We start from the raw sequence: 17,667 nt of genomic DNA on the forward strand, positions 1-17,667 counted from the left end.
ATAATATTAATTAAACAATAATAATTATTATTTAAATAAATTAATGTGGTTTTGATAATCCCTCTTTACCTGTTTTTAGGTTATGTTAAATGTTGTTTCATCTCGTTCAATTTGTTAATACATAAATAATAAGGTAATTAAAGTGATAAGCAACGAATTAATAGTGTTTGAAACTGTCGAGATGTTATCTGCAGATGATGAAGAATGTTTAATGGAACAAGTAATTTCAATTGATTTTTGAGTTTATATATTTAGCACAATTTTTTTTTGTAATATAACCCTAAACGAAAAGAAAATTCACTTGACGGACATTCGCACTTACGTACATCCTTGTATCAGTTAGTACGAACGATTTAATAGATGGCGCTATAGTTGTACAAACTAGTAAACGAATTCGGGGAAGTCCCCTTAACGCTGTGAAGTTAAAAGCGGTATCTACTAAGGTGACTAAGCATTGAGGAGGACAGTCCTTCTTTTGGAGTTTCTGTCCTTCCTAAAAAGTGTCGGCATAAATGGCGAATTTTGAAAACAAAGGATATGGTCGAATCTGGGGGAGCAAAAATTGGCTTCTTAGACCACAACACAACTTATATAGGCTCCTACAATACCAGAACTCTACTATTGGATCAAAAACTACTAGAAATTGAAGAAGAGCTCTGAAAGAGAAAATGGAGGAGTAGGATTTGTAATTCACAAGAAACATATATCAGATATAATAGACATCAAAGCAATAAGGACTGATGACTGGACAGCGTGGTAATTACACGCTGTTGACAGACGACTTTATTTCCAAACTGGAGAAAAAATAAGACCATTTAGGAAACTCAATGGGTGTCTATAGGTATGAGAAGAGAAAAAGAGAGGAGCCCTAGCCTGGTACACCGATGCTTCAAAGACAGTAAGATCTGTAGTAGGCATGGGCATCAGTGGACCAAATAGCCACATCAAATTGCCTCTCAGCTCGAACATAACAATTTTCCAAGCAGAAGTTCTTGCTATAAACTTCTGCACTGCTTTCAACCTACAGAAGGGACAAAAAGGTGCATCCATAAACATTGTCACAGATAACCAACAACCTGAGAGAACTCGCTAGGGGCAATGATGTTACCCTATGGTGAGTTCCAGGTCACAGCAAGATTGAGGGCAATGAGAAGGCGGACAAGCTGGCCAAAGAGGCAGCGAACACGCCCTTCATTGGACCCCAACCTGGTTGTGGACTTCAAAAAAAGCCATCTAAAACAAATAATCAACAACTGGAAGGTCTCAAAGGTAGCTTTACGCTGGAAAGAACTTCCAGGTCACAGATAAGCGAAGATTATGATATCGCAAAACAAAACCAAAGAGGTTTTATGCCTCAGCAAAGGGGATCTAAGGACGCTCTCAGGCTACCTGACCGGCCATGCGCCCCGAAAATACCACCTCTTCCACATTGGACAAGCTGAGGATCAAACTTGTCGACTATGCAACGACGAGTCAGAAACTGCTGAACATATATTGTGCAATTGTGTCGCCAGAGGCCGTCTAAGACACAACATTTTCGGTAAAACTCCCTTGTTACCTACCGACATAAAGGTTCAAGACCTCAGGACAATACTAAGGTTCATCAAGGACCTACATTTGCCCTAAACCTTTGGAGGGCGAAAGTTACAATAGATCTTATAGGTCGCGGTAACGAGAGTGGCCGCACCCCTCAGCCCGGCAGCAATAATAATAATAATAATGGGTAACAGAGAATAACAGAAGAACTGGTTCGCAATGATCACTTTCTTTAATAAAAAAAAATTTTGAAACACAATAAGTAGTCAACAGTGAAGGTAATAATATTGAACCATCTGAAGGTTTGGCAACGAAAATACATCTCAAGTATTTATGCACCTTGGCAAAGCAATACCCTTTTTGAAAAACATGATAGTAACTTTGAAAGAAGTTAAAATGTTATTACAAACCTATCAAATGCTTATGCTTGTTATAAAGGAATCTACAAAAAAAATAAAATAATTGCAATTCAAATAACTCTGGCCCCTATTTCATCTACGCCATCAACCGTGGCTATTGACATCGAATCCACATCGCCAAAACAAAACGTCGAATGTTAGATTAGACTTAAGATTTGATTATATTTCCAAAGTTTATTTTGTGTTTACACCATTTAGTTCTTAAAATTATTACATAAATCCATTTTCATCGATATTATTTAAGGTAAATTGAATAAATATTACTTTCTATTTTACTGTTGATCGATGTACAGGGATGTACAGGGATTTCATGTACAGATGATTTTCAACCTATACGCATAAACTGGAAACTTCCTGGAAGATGGACAGGTCGAGGTAGTCTATTGGCCTGGCCATCTCGATCGCCCGACCTCAATCCTCTTGATTTTTATTTTTGGGGTCACTTAAAAGATGGTATACAGTGGTTAAAACAGGAATTTAACATTGCAGCTGAGGAAGTTAATACTGAGCAAGGATTGCGAAATCAGATACAAACTGCAACCGAGACAATCCGCCAATAGTTAGCTAGTTGAACATCATCGATTGTGTATAAAAAATATTGGAAACAACTTTAGTATTCTAGATTTGAAAGTAAATTTCACGGATATCTAGGAAACTAAAAAGCTTTTGCTACAATTTTCCCTTTAAATCCCCAAGTTTATGCGTATAGGTTGAGAATCACTCTGTATTTATTAAAATATTTGCTCTACATGTTTCGGCTTATTAGGCCATCATCAGAAGGTTTAACGTCAATATGGTTGTGGAGGAGTTGGTTTTTATTATTTTGGAGCAATTATCTATAACGTTACACTACTAATAACAACAAGAGAACGATGGAAGAAGTAATTTCACTTGATTGTTTTAAAGTTTTATTTAGTTCTTGTTTTAAAGTGAGCACCTACATATACATGAAAACATAGGCAACCAAATATACGTTTGTGTTATGAAGGTAATATACAAATTAATTCATTATTATGGCAATTATAATCTTATTTTAATAAAATACCACCAGAATTAAGTAAATTAATACACATTATATAAATAAATTTTTCAACTGAAAAATTCATCATCAAACAATGAATAATATTTCAATATATGCCCTTTTTATCTTCGTAATTATATTTAAAGCTACTTTGTGCATTAACAAATCGAACATAATTAGCTGATTTTGTGTTAAATCTGTTCGATTTGTATCGAATATAACTAGGTTAAACAAACAATTCTCCGCCTCTCACAGATTGGTTAACTACTAAAGCCCGGTTTATGCCATTATTTGGAGTAATTGGAAGTTACTGGGAGCCATTGATAAATATTGGAAACCATTTGAAGCTATTGCTTAGAATTGAAGAGTATTCGGAGCAATTGCGCACAATTGAGATCATTAGATGGTATTGGGAGCCATTCGGAACCATTGTAACTAAATTAAATAAAATGTTTTTTTTTTAATTCTTTTAAAAGTCACGATTGTAGTTCATAAATTGATTAAGCTCTGTTTGGAATTGTCAGGTTGTCCGGTAAATTGTATGAATTGTGAAATGTTACAATGATTTGATTAGAAATGTCGAAAATTTCGATTTAGTTTTTGGCTATAAATAAATCGAGTTGTTTTGTTTGCAACTCTGATATACGGTTGATGGTGAAAATGGAAGCGAAAACGAATTCAATTAACAATACGTTAAATGGCAGTTATTTACTTCGATCGTTTTAGTATATATCCGCGAAACGTCCCGGCGCCTCCGCCGAAACTAAAAAACGGTAGAAATAAAGCCATTTATGCAAATGCACGCGGGGAAAAGGTACGAGTTGTGGCCAGGCTGATCGATAGCCGAAAGCGAAGGAAAAAATGGTGGCGGAAATTTGAATTCTTCGAAGTGGACGAGAGTAGGGCGTTCACCAGAAATAAGATATTCCAGTTTCTTTCGTGTCGTTTTGAAATATCGCGCATTGCATGCGGACCTGTGTTCCCATCGGACGGTCTATCCGTTTAAACAGCGGTTCGTATGCAAATTTGTCTAAATGCATCCGGCCGAGCATTTGTAATTCAATTTTTAAATGTGTTATCTAACTTACAGCGACGAAACGTCGCAAATAATCAACCTTTCGAGGATTGGATCGGCTTTAAAAACGCCGCCACACTGGGAGTCGATCTTAGATAAGACCGCGGTTATCCTACGTTAAAACGCGTCGAAACTGCTCTTCGGACGAGCGAAAAAAACTAAAAATCCCAACCTTTTATATCGCCGTTCGACTCCCTGACTTTTCCTACGTCGTCGGCTAAAAAAATCGCTGCGTAATGCGCCCCGGACTTTTCCCCCTTTTTTATGACTACCCCCAAATTGTTATTCAGTACCCTTCGCGAATTTAATGAGAAAATTTTTATCGCCAATCGCAAGATTATAAAATATTTTCTCGTTCGGTACCGTTGATTTACCCTACAGTTTCAAAATTTTAAATTTTTTTTAGTGCTATCTGAATATAGTACATTTACATTATTTTTATTAAAAAAGCATGTGTGTTCAGTGTAGCAAAGTTCTTGTGTTTTCATTAAAACTGGGAGAAAAAAAATTGTTTCAGAATAGAAGTTAAAATAATATATATTCTTATAATAAAAGCTTAAATAAATAAAAAAACTTGCTTTGAATTTTTTAACTATAACGAGTATAAAATAACCATAATAGAACTCATTCCGTTTTCGTAATCCTTTGTATAGTTGACGTAGTTTCGTTTGAAGGCGAAAAATCCGTTGGTAGCTTTTATTGAAATTACGTCCCGAGCATATCAGCTGTGGCCTGGAAGTTGGCAGTCAGCGAGTTCTCGCTTGCGACAGGGGCGTATTGTTTTAAATCGCTGAACACACTCGGAAATGTTTATATTCAGCTCGCTCGAAAGCTCGAATTTGAATTAACTAATCGACGCGCCGACGCGAGTCTCGACAGCCAGCCACAGCAATTATTAAATAACGGTACGTGGATGGCGCGTGCCCCATCGGATTTCCGAAATAATTCAGCCGTCACCGGGGAGGAAAACCTGAAATAGAAGCTCTTTTTTTCAGTTGGGGTTGTTTTTGTTTCATCGGCGGCCTGGGTAGTAAATTATTACTGGCGCGTGCCGGTCCCGTAAAGTTTTACTATTTTTTGATAACTCAACGCGCCAAAGTAAAATTTAAACGCGCCCCGAATCGCAAAAGCTTTCTCGACCGCCATCCGAAAGTTATAAAATTCCTAGGGAATCGATGCGTAAAAAAATACTGTTGGTAAGGGCGTGTTTATTAGTCCTCTTTATTTAGAGGTGTCCCGGTAATAACTTCGCCCCTGTAAATTTCATTGCCGCTGTAAAAGACAGGTTTACATATGCGTATGCAAAACTCCGGCCGCGACAACCATAAAATATTTCCCCGTTGCCACGCGAAAACAATGGCTAATGCGCCACCGAAACATTTCCCGGATCCTTCTTCTTATTCCCCGACTACCAACCCCTGCTTTATATTTTAAATACAACCTCAATACCCTTACACTTCATTTCCCCTGAATCCAATCAAAAAGGACTTTGACACAATAAACTCTTCCCAACGCCCTCCTCTCATTGTCACTTTTATCCTTGCACTTCGACATTCTTTTGTTAATAACTTCTGATCCGATGTCCGATTTAAACGTGATCAGAAAACCGAGTCGCCTTCCACCGGAACCTGAACCGATTCGAATTCACGGCACCGGAATTATCATCACCATTTATGAGAATTTCAAATCGTATTTCTTTAAATTGATACACCCCTTTCAAATACAAATTTTTACTTACCTTGTGTGAATAATATAGTGTGTGACTGAACTGTGATGGGTATCTTGAGATGAAGCCCACGACAAATTTACGGATCTCGATGTAAAGCTGATGATGAGAGGCCTTCCGGGTGGATCGGGTACATCTGTAAAGAGAATACACAGCTTTTAATGTTTTAGTCGGTTGCACGCACTGTAAACCGACGTCAGATGGACGGTCTTCGAGACCATAAAGGTTTCTGCTTAATCGATTGGCGCTGAATCGCACGCATGAAGTCCTCAGGCACTTGCCAGTACACCGGAAGGACGGCACACGTGTCCCCCATACGCTTAAAGCGGTAGTCCGTGCGGAACGCGTCTCATTGTCAACCAGAGCCGCCATTTCAAGTCGCCCGTCCTGAACGAACCCAGAACTAAATCAATTGACGGACCTTCTCTAAAAGGTTACCCGACTTTTACACAATCCAACAAATATTTTCTTAAAAGATGTTTGAATTATTAAATTTATAAAGTTTACATTTTTGGTATTAGAAAGATACCCAAGCTTGATACTCAAGTGTACAGTGTGTTAATTAATTATCGTACCCGACGTCATCATTGCAAGTATGCAACCAATATCACAACATTTTTATTTCAATACGTGATTTGCGTATGATGCGCATTGTATAATTAATTATTTGATAATTAATTAACACCCTGTACATAACAATATGCACAATGTGATATGGTTGTTTTGTCATATATGGTTACGCCATCTAGTAGTAAGTAAGAGACTGTCAACGATAACTGTCATTAGTTAAGGTTATGTTAACAATAGAGTTCAGACGTTTTATAAGTTACTTTTAATAAATGATTTATAAAGTAAAGTACTTATTTTTCTATCCATAAACTTATAACAAACAAACGTTACATGGCGCTGCGAACTAAACAACAATAATAGAAAATAAATTGCTAACGTGCCCACAAAGAAAAGAAAAAGAATTTTCTATTCCAAAGAATAAAGAATGGATCAACTAAAACCACCAGAAGATTTAAGTTTGCTTCAGAAGATGGAAAAACAAGTTTATTGTGTACATGTCTGCGTCTGGAATCGATGAAAGTACTACTAAAACGGGGCAAAGAAATGTTGTTTCATCGCAGATTTAAAGAAATTAAGCAAAGACTGTAATTTCGAAAATTTGAAACATGGATTAATTAGCGATAGAATAGTATGTGGACTCAGAGATAATAACGTTAGAGCCAGACTTCTAAGAGAAGACAAATTAACCCTGGAGGACTGTACTTTGCAAAGCATCAGCAACTAGCAGAAGTGTAAGAAACTAGACGAAAATATGATGTGCAAAATAAAGAAAGAAAGAGAAATAGTCAAGAGAGAACAGATAAAAGGTTTCAAAAGGGCATCCACCGAAGAAGAGCAAAAAAAGGAAGAAACAAATCTATTTGTTGGAAGTTTTATGGAGTTTAGAGTGGATAAAGTAAAGGAATGGACTCAAATCATAAATATTCAAAATAAAAAAGTAACATTCAAAATAGACACAGGAGCAGAGATGAATATAATAGATAAGAAAACTGCTATAACAGTTAGGGCTGACGTTAGAAAGATACACTCACCGGCATAAAAACGCATCTCCTAAAATCATGACCAGTTTCAAACTGTAATAATTTTTGAACATATTCCTCGATTGGAATAAGATTTTTTTTATTTCTGCCAATATTTCTGTAGGCGCCTTCCCCATTTTGACACTCTTTAATTTCAGCAATGGTGAATAATGCTAATGCGTCTTTTCTTCCTACACTTTGAAGCTTGCTGTGGGGTGCACCGACAAAAGAAAATAATTTTAATCATAAGAGGCTTGTAGTCTCGTCTGTTCTGATCACTTCTGTTTTTTGCTCAAGTTTCTATTGTTGTTATCACCAAAGTTAGAAGCTCTAAAAGATAACGCAGCCTATTCGGCTGCGCCATCAGAAATTAAAGCAAGTCATGGAAATTGACGAAAACATTTCAATGACGTTTAGTGTCGTTAACGTCGTTGACTGTTGCTAAACAAGAAAAATGCCTTTAAGTCTTGCAGAAGTTGCTCAGGCAGTGGCTTTGGTGACATTCAAAGATTTCGGCAGACTGGTACCTTCATCAGACGACCTGGGTCAGGAACCACACAACCCCAGTTGAGACACACCACAGTAAGAAAGAGATTTGAAGAAGCAGGGTTGAGATCACAGAGACCAGCAACTGGACCACAGTTTCTTCGAGAACATCGTGTTGCTCGATTACAATTTGCACGAGATCATGTTCAGCGGACCAATGTAGAGTGGCGAAACGTACTGTTCTCAGACGAGTCGAGGTTCGGCTTGTACTCTCCAGATGGTCGAGAGAGAGTTTGGAGAAGTGCAGGAGAGCGTTATGCTCAGTGCAACTTCTCTGAAAGAGTACTATACCAGGGAGGATCTGTAATGGTTTGGGGGAGAATACGTTTCGAAGCACGTATGGAGCTTTGCTTTATCAACGGCAATCTCAATGCGAATCGGTATATTGAAGAAATTTTAGCTGAACACGTGGTTCCCTTCGACCCATTTATTGGTGACAACTTCTTGTTCATGCACGATAATGCACGCACGTTCCCATACAGCCCGCATAGTGTCCCAATACCTGGATGATTTATATATAAGCACAATGGAATGGCCTGCACGTACCCTGATTTAAACCCCACAGAACACATGTGGGATATGAATCTGATTCGAGTATGCCTCGAAGGATGAACAATAGAAACTTGAACAAAAAACAGAAGTGATCAGAACAGACGAGACTACAAGCTCCTTATGATTAAAATTATTTTCTTTTGTCGGTGCACCCCACAGCAAGATTCAAACTGTATGAAGGAAACACGCATTAGCGTTATTGACCATTACTGAAATTGAAGAGCGCCAAAATGGGACGAATTACAGAAATATTGGCAAAGGGTAGACCTTTCAAATAAAAAAAAACTTATTCAAATCGAGCAATACGTTCAAAAGTTATTGCAGTTTGAAACTGGTCATCATTTTAGGTGATGCGTTTTTTATGTCTCTGAGTGTAGTTGGTGAAACAGAGTTGGATGTAAAAGTTGGTAATAAAACTGTCAAGTTAAACTTTGAAGTAGTTGGTATAGAAAATACAACCTGTATCATAGACCTGCCAGCAATAGAAAAATTGAATTTACTACAACGAGAAGAAGAAATTCAAAAGAAGGAAAATCTAGGAAACAAAATTGAAGAACTGGTTAAGGATAACAAACAAGTACTTGCAGGAATTGGTGAACTGGCAAAAACATGAAATTAAACTAAAAGAACATAGTGTATCCAAGTAATAAGTAATAAGTGGAAGTTAAGTGTAAGGATATCCAAGCTTGATACTCAAGTGTACATAGCAATAGTATGCACCATGTGGTATGGTTATTTTTTGAAAGAAGTTTCTTGTTATATTTTATAAATAAATTATGTTTTACAATATATATATATTATAATTTTAGATGCCAGACACGAAGTGAAGTATTTATAAAAAAGTTCGATCTAGCAATACTCGATCTTTCTTATATGTTTTAGGGAGTAGATTTTGCAGACAAGATGCTACACATCAAAACCCAAAAGATCGCAGTTGGTTAACGCATCGACTCAACAGACGTTCATAAACCTTCATCCAAAGTTTCAGCCATGTAGCAATTCTAGATGGCGGTGAATGACCCGGTTTCTTATATCGACCAGGTATTGTGAGAATCGGCCATATTCAATTCTGCAATGGTAATTTAACTTCGTATGGCCTACGGACATCAGGCAGGAGCATCGCTTTTAGTAAGCAGAGTTACCCAGTGGCACATTAAGAGAGAATATCACAAAATCCGTGATGTGCAACGAATGTTGGTATCCACCACTGAAAAGATAGATTTTTGGTCTGCCTAAATACACTGCCAACTCCTAAGAAAGAAAGCGGATGATATGCTTGGCAAGATCATTCATATTATAAGTATTTCAAAGAACTGCTTGAAGTAAAGCAGCATTTCATGATTGCCACCTGGAGAAGCTTTGTCAATTACAGAATTTCAAACCCAGAAATGACATAAATTATTATTTAATAATTGTTTTTAATAACCGTCATCTAATTAGTTATGCTCATGAATAGATTCACTGCTCTTTTCTATTATCATGCAATAAACTTGAGGTTTCTTTATTTACCCCAGAATAACATAAATATTGAATCCGACCGGCAGGCATCAAACGGAGTAAAAGGATTGTCATGTATCGATTGTATTTATAATTTTTTTTTTCATAGAGCGTAAACTAAGTATTTGCAATATTTATCTCCCATAGGAAATAATAGTATATGGGAAAATATAATCCACCGAATAAGATGTGAGATAATAAAGTACTGGATCAGAAATTGTGGTGGAATGAAGAATGTTAGTCGTTATTATAGTATATTATTATATTTGATTTCTTTAGAGATTGTGTTTGATTCAAACATAATACCTTTTTATCTTTTTCTTATTATATTCTTTGAAAACACGAGTTGAATATATGAATAAATAGAACGAACTTATTATGCTGTATAGTATTTTTATCTATAACAAATATGATTACGCGACATTGAATTAAAACGGTTTGTATTTGTATCGAATACAACTAGGTTGAACAAACAATTCCCTGTCTCTCCCAGTTTAGTTAACTACTAAAGCGAGGTTTATGTCAGTATTTAAAAAAACTGGAAAATATGGGTAATTGATCGGAAATTTGATAGTATTATTTTACGCGGGTTGAAAACAATGTTTTTGCACAAAGCATAACAAAGTCTACATTTAGGTATCCGTGCGTGAACCCGCTGTGGCCGGGATTTAACAATGCAGACTGATTGAGCCATGCTGAAAGGAATACATGAGTAGCGTTCGCTCTGTATGCGAAGTGAGTATATTTTCAAGGGAAAAACGTCAAAGTTTATCGTACAAATTTTTGAATGGTAAAGGTGTTTAAAGTCTTTTATGCGGAGGGTGATGCTGCTGTAGATACGTAATTAACAGTCGGGTATCATGTTTGACAGGGTGGGCAACTTCATTCGGGATTGAGAAATGGTAGAGGGTTGGAGTTTTGAAATTAATAAGCCCTAATTAATCACCGAAGTTGCAGAAATCCAACTTACCCGACGCGCCGTTTCTAATTTATAGGTTTTGTAAGTGAGGCAATCGAGCTTACTTGTGAAAGTCGAAAAAAAGAAAATAATAATAATGCCCGCCCATTAACGGCCAAGCATCTGACGTCTACGCAGGTGGGATCCGGCCGCCATTAAACTTAAAAAAAACCTCTTCGTGTTGCAGCACCATTCCGGTTATCGCGACTGCACTTTTTCCACGTTAACTAGGACTTTTTTGTGTCGAAGGTCTTCATTACGCTGCAGATATAATTAAGCAGAGCGCACAAATCCTACTCGGAGACCGATTCTTTCAGTTTCTAACTGGAAATATTTGAGGACTGCTTTACTATTAACCACAACTCTTCACATTTATTTTTGTTAACTTTTATTGCATTTTTTTACTTTTACTTTGTTTAGTATTGAACAAGTGGTTTTAGGCAACCAAACGTACAACAACACATAACCTAAAAAAAAAGAACGTAATGTAAACGTAGAGTTGTAGATTCTATTGTGAACAGTGTTGTTAAATACCCGGATATTTATTTTCAAGGGTAAATTTTCTGGATATATTTAGATGTATTTATAAAATTTAATTTAAATTGAGTTGATAGCAGTTTTGCAAGCACTTCAATAATGCAGAGTCGATTATCGATATACCAAACTTATTTATAATACCTACAATGACGGTAAAATTGCATGAAAGTACTGAAGAGAGTAGAAATAGTAAAGTACTGATTGTGAGTAAAACAAGGCGATACACTGTTGAACACAAATTGTTCATCAAAGTCATGGAGAGTGCATTTCAACAACTGGATTGGACAAAAAGGCATAAACATTGATGGCAAATGCCTAAGTATTTTCTCGAATCTTATCCGCACTCGAATCTTATCCGCACTCGAATCTAATCCGCACCCCGATTTTAAAAATGCATAGCGGTAAAAAAATTTTGTTTGCGAATGTAATCCGCATCTTTCTTTGAGCAATTCGACAACACCAAAACGATGCGATGCTTGTTGTTAACCATAAATATATATTTTTTCCGTTGACTGACGCTGATGCACCTAAAGAAACCTTGCTTACGACGAGTTTTTATTAGACTAGACTTTAAATTTACCAAGCCAGAAAAAATTGGAAAATAAATATAATTTTAAAAATAAATAGTAATAGCGTATTATTATTAATTATAAAAAAAAGTAGCAAAAATCTAAAAGGTTCGTCTATACATCAAAGTTTAAAGAGATGTTATTAAGTTAGTGTTAAGGAAATCGAAAAGCTGGTACAATTTTTGCTGATAATGAGAGTAACGTTGCGGCTGTTGCGGAAAGACCAGGTAGCTATTGCAGACTGTGAGGCATCGTGCAAAAAATTTACCGGGCCAAAGAAGAGACGACTTCATGAAATTGATGAGGCAGTTTTCTAGTTCTCTCAAGAAAAACGAAAGGAGGGACTAAAAAATTTTTAATACTAGCTAAGGTTGGACTGTAGGATTTATGCGCCGAATGGTGTTATCGTTGAGGCGCAGAGCTACAATTTCCCAAAAGCTCCTACTGATTTTCAAGAAAATTTCAATTTGTCTCAAACTGTAAATGTCAACAAAATGCCACCCAATTACACACTGGAAAGAAGAGGTGTGTGGGAAATTTCTTTATAAACGAATGGTTGCGAAAAATTGCGCATCACATTGATGCTAGCAGTAACAAGTGATGGGGAAAAATTGCTGACATTACTACTATTGAGAAAAAAACCATTCTGAAATCTGAAAGACTTCCCGAATGACGTCCTAGTTAGGGCACAACAAAAAGAATGGAGTCGTAGACCAGGAAGATTATTAAATAAGGATATTAATTAATCATAGATGATTGCCCTTGGTTTAGACTTCTTGTCACAATAATAATACCTGGTGGAATAACATCCATACTACAACCTGTGTATGTATATGTATATTAACAAACTCGAGAATTAACAAAACCGGGAGCAATTAAAGGAGCTTATGAACTTGTTCAGTGAGTGTATGCGACATGGAAAACAATCCCTGAAAACAATATTATAACATCATTTAAGAAGTTTTGTATAATCCGAAGATGAGGTAATATGGGAAGAAAATGATACATAAAATTGTAAATATCGTTCTAAAACCCTTAATAAAGTGTTATTGTTATAATGTGATTTTATTTTACTATTTTCCAAATTGCAACTATACGACTGCGATTCTAATCCGCACCCGATTGTAATCCGCATTTGATTTTAGAGCACATAAAATTTGTAAAAAAGGTGCGGATTACATTCGAGAAAATACGGTAGTTCTTATTTGGGATAGCCTTGGGGAGATTAAACTAATGCTGAACGACTTAAAGGAGGTGTGTGCAAGAGTCGGTCTAAATATTAACGAGAAGAAATCAAAATTTATGACAAATCTTGTTCCCAGCTCTAACAACATTCGGGATAATGAGATTGAGCGGGTTGACAGCTATGTATATCTTGGCTATGATGTTCGTGTATCGAGAGATAATCAAAGCCTACGGGAAAGTTAGAGGCATCTTTAAGATAAAAGGCCAAGAATGGCATTCCATCAATGCGTGTTTCTGGCTATGACATACGGCTCCAAAACTTTAACATTAACGGTAGCCACTGCCAGGAGGGTCCAAATAACGCAAAGATAGATGGAGAGGTCGATCCTGGGTGTAACTCTGAGGGACTACATACGAAATTAAGATCTATGAAGAAGAACTGGCCTAAATGATGTGGTTAACATTGGGGCAAAGCTTAAGTGGAACTGGGCTGGTTATGTCGCGCGAATGAAGAATAAGCAGTGGACAAAACGGTTGCTTAAGTGGAGACCGCGAGCGAACAGACGAAGTAGACGCCAAAGGAATTGGATTCAGAGAGCACAGAATAGAATCGAATGGAACAGAATAGGGGAGGTTTATGTCCAACAATGGACGCTTGATGATAATAATCATAATAACTTGATTTAATCTAAATTACGACAGATTCGTCTGATGATACGTCTTTGATTGTGAACAAAGTGCTTAGTTTAAATAAATTATTAACGACTATTAGTGTCATTTATTAACAAAACTCCACGATACAATACATATTTCATGATTTTTGAAATAAATAATTTATTTTATTTACCTTGAACGATGAGTCGAACAACTGCGTCCGGTTTTGGTCGACTGTTGACAAGACAAATGTAGTCGCCGCTGTCTTCTGCTGCTGCAGGATGAAAGTTAAGACCAAAGGTGTCCGGGAGGAGGGAAATACGATTCTGCTTGTTCTGTTTGACCCAGACGGTGGTGATGTCGCTGGTGAACTCAACCAGTTTCTGTCTATTGGTCACCGAAAGCCACTCGAGGGCTAGTACCAGGGAATGCTCGTTGACCCCCGGACATGATATGGACTTGTTCTCGCCGGCCTTTATGACAACGCTGTGAACCTGCAGTCCGGTGATGTCTGTAAGAAAAAAATAAATAAAAAAAAAACGAAATTGGTAATCGTAAATCGTGGCGGAGGTTATAAATAATGGCAAAGCATGCGACGCGGGGTAATCTACGGATGATTTACCATAAATTTGCTATCACTCCGTTATGATTTTATTATTCAATCGGTATTTTTGGCTGCTTTTGTCTCCAACCGTTCACGAAGGGCGGATATTGATTTCACTTTTCGCATTAATAAGGTAATTGATGGTTTAAAATATCGGCGACGGTGTGCCGGCTACGCTTTATTAGGATACGAGGCGTTTTGCATGCGGAAACGGTGATGGATTGACGACGCTTCTCTCCTTGACACTTCAATCAGAGCTCTTAAACCCTCCCCCAGTTAATTGTCCCTCCCCCTTCATCGTAAACTACCAAATAAAACTTGCCGAAACTTCATATTCAGACAATCCCTCTTTTGTTTTAAGGCTTAGTAATTAATGAGGGAAACGACATCTTAACGTTCGTAGTCGAAAGTTTCACGTTGCTCGTTTCTTATACTGCCATATGTTCCTTTAAGAGGGCGAAAGTATTCTACGACGGTTCCTTTAATAATGCATGAGACACTCTCCGAGAAAATTTTTCGGCTATGTTCGATCGACATCAAGAAGCCGATTTAAAATTTCCAGAATAGCAATTAACCGATGTAATTGTTCGGAGCACCTAACTAAATTGTCCTAATAAAAGAAGTCCTAATTATTCTAAAAGATGAATTCCAAAGTGTCCTAATTGAGGTAAAGAATTCCCAAATTAATTCCCAACCAAAAGAAAATAATTAGGTCGAAATTTCAATTGCCGCGTAAAAGAAACAAAGAAACAAAATTTGAATTTATAATTGGCCAGTTTCGTTCAGAAATAGTTCCGTAAGGCCCTCGGGATTGCATCTGATTAAGCCCGATAAGTTTTACCTCAAATTTCAAGCTAGAATATTCATGTCTACCCTGTGAATCGTCCGATCTAAAGTATATATAAAACTACATGCAGTACATAAATATGCATATTGTTCTTAAACCAAGTATAAACGATAACTTTAACAATATTTTCCATTTATCTACTTTGCACTCTAGAACCTTATAAAGCAAGTATTCATAAGTCATTTTATTTAGTGGCTGTATATCAACCTATAGTTTACATATACATACATGAATATGTTTCCATGTATCAGAATAATAATAGAAGATAGATCCTAAGCTTTATCTTATAAACCAATTTCCAATGCGAATATAAACTTTAATACAGAGACGAAATTCTATAATTTATGTTAGTTTATCAGAGATGGAAGATATTGTGTATTAGGAATGTATGAAGCAGATAAATCTTCATGTGAGAATAGTAATCGAAGATAGTGGGACTGTATAAAGCAATTTTCGATTCACACCGTTTGTTGAAACTTTGGGTGGAGTCGCCGGTGAATTATTTACGCGCAAAAAGGGAGTCGGTACGCAAGCAATTTTCATTTCCCGGATAGATGCGATATTTTCAAGAATTACGTACGCCACCACGGCTCTCGCCGGGCATAATATATTTCAAAGACAAATGGCTCGGATGCTAAGTAAAACACTGAACTCGAATAGGTGCTAGCAGAGATATGTGGCGAATTAAGCCGATGAAAGCCGACCTTACGGTTTGCCGGAACACTTTTAGCCTAACGATGTTCCCTTCATAGCTCAGTCGAGGCGATAGTTTGTTTCCGATAGAACGAGCAAACCGAAGACGCTTCCCGTTACGTACCACTGTTGGTACTTTAAGCTTTTATCCTATCCTCAGCTCTGAAGTATCGATTTTAAAAGCTATTTAAAATTTGAAATTAAATCAAGGATTACAGTAACTCTTTTTTTATATCAAGATTAAAACGTGAGCAGACTTAAGGATTATATACATAGTAAGAGCTAAAATATACGGTAAATTAACTCGTTGAAAACCAGCTACCTTAAGGTTTACTGTAAACGCTTTTAGTTTAACGGTGTTCTCCTCTATAACTTCTTTAAAAAGATAGTTTGATATGGTACTAAACTGGATAAGAAAGAAGAACAATGTTACTTTTCTGTATTATAAACAATTTATACAGGGTGACTTATCAGTATCCCGAATAGAAACAAATAAATAGAACATCCTATATATTTTATCAGGTTATGAATACTACTAAATTTGTTTATCTAACCGTATATGTTGTAAACTGACTGCGTTAATAGTTCCTGAGATATTCAATTGTTTTTCCAAAATATATCCGTTACAGGATCTTTTTAAAAACGATGCAAAAGTAACATTTTTGCCGATTTTGCCCTTAAACTACACCAGATAATAGCCAGTAGGTAGATGAAGGTATCCTAAGATATTGGATGGCAAAGGGCTTTTTCATAAGATTTTTAAATGGAACACCCTTTATATTATGTGCTGGTTGAATTGCTTATCAAGTTCCCTTTAATTAATGATAAGCATGTCATATGTCTAACTGTTCCTGATATTTAGAATTTAAAGAAGAATGTGTAATAAAATATGGCATTATTGTACCTAATATTACATTCTGTCTATTTTTATCATTTTTTTTTGTAAATCAGTACTTTAATTAGTGCATTTAACTTTAATTAAAATATTAGCATTTATTAAACAATAAATCCTTTTCTTATTAAATAAGCTATTTGAAGGAAATGCAGAAACAAACTATGAACTTACTAAACATTACACAACAAGTAGTTATTAATTAAATTAATAGGCAAACTGACTTTAAGTTCTGACGTCTACGGCTAAACCTCATTCTTCTAGTCATCCAACAAAGGCATTTGCAGAATCAAGTGAGACTAGTAAGAGCAGAAAAATACAGGACGTTTGTAGAAAAAGATGTGTTAATGCATGCTGCTCAGACATCCCTTCAAAGTTCTGGAGAGAGAATTGCGTCCAATATTCTTAAAGACTTTTCTAAGTTTCCGCAAACTGCAAAAGGATATCAAAAGGCATACAAAGCTAGCAAGCAGTGTGAAAAGCAGTCACAATTAGATCCGACAGCCGCTCCGTCAATGTTTGTGGAAGCTGATCTTTCAAGGCGACAGTATGGAATAATAAGAGATAGCAACAAGAGTTTTTATCCAAGCTACACATTGTTGTAGAAAAACTTGCTACCCAGCGAAAGATGCGTATCGGATAACTGAAACATGCGCTGAAATTACACTGTTGGAAATAATTCACGAGCACACCCTGTATAATCTGAACGCGTGTGTCTAGCGCAATGAAATTTGGTATGGAAGTAGTACTAAAGTAGCGTAACTTAT

General features: G+C 36.5%; 1 protein-coding gene across 6 annotated transcripts in view; it reads right to left on the minus strand.

Moving 5' to 3' along the window:
• The window catches only part of LOC111413900 (Protein tyrosine phosphatase 99A), a 300,358-nt gene that overhangs the window by 269,598 nt on the left and 13,093 nt on the right, over positions 1–17,667 (minus strand). For all 6 annotated transcript variants that reach the window (XM_071198715.1, XM_023045036.2, XM_071198716.1 and 3 more), the window contains exons 2-3: positions 14,058–14,375; positions 5,790–5,913 (exon numbers count right to left, since the gene is read on the minus strand). In XM_071198715.1, the coding sequence (XP_071054816.1) occupies positions 5,790–5,913; positions 14,058–14,375 (442 nt within the window). The remainder of the gene's footprint in view (positions 1–5,789; positions 5,914–14,057; positions 14,376–17,667) is intronic.

The sequence above is a fragment of the Onthophagus taurus genome, chromosome 8 (genome assembly GCF_036711975.1).
Source record: "Onthophagus taurus isolate NC chromosome 8, IU_Otau_3.0, whole genome shotgun sequence".
Lineage (NCBI taxonomy): Eukaryota > Metazoa > Arthropoda > Insecta > Coleoptera > Scarabaeidae > Onthophagus > Onthophagus taurus.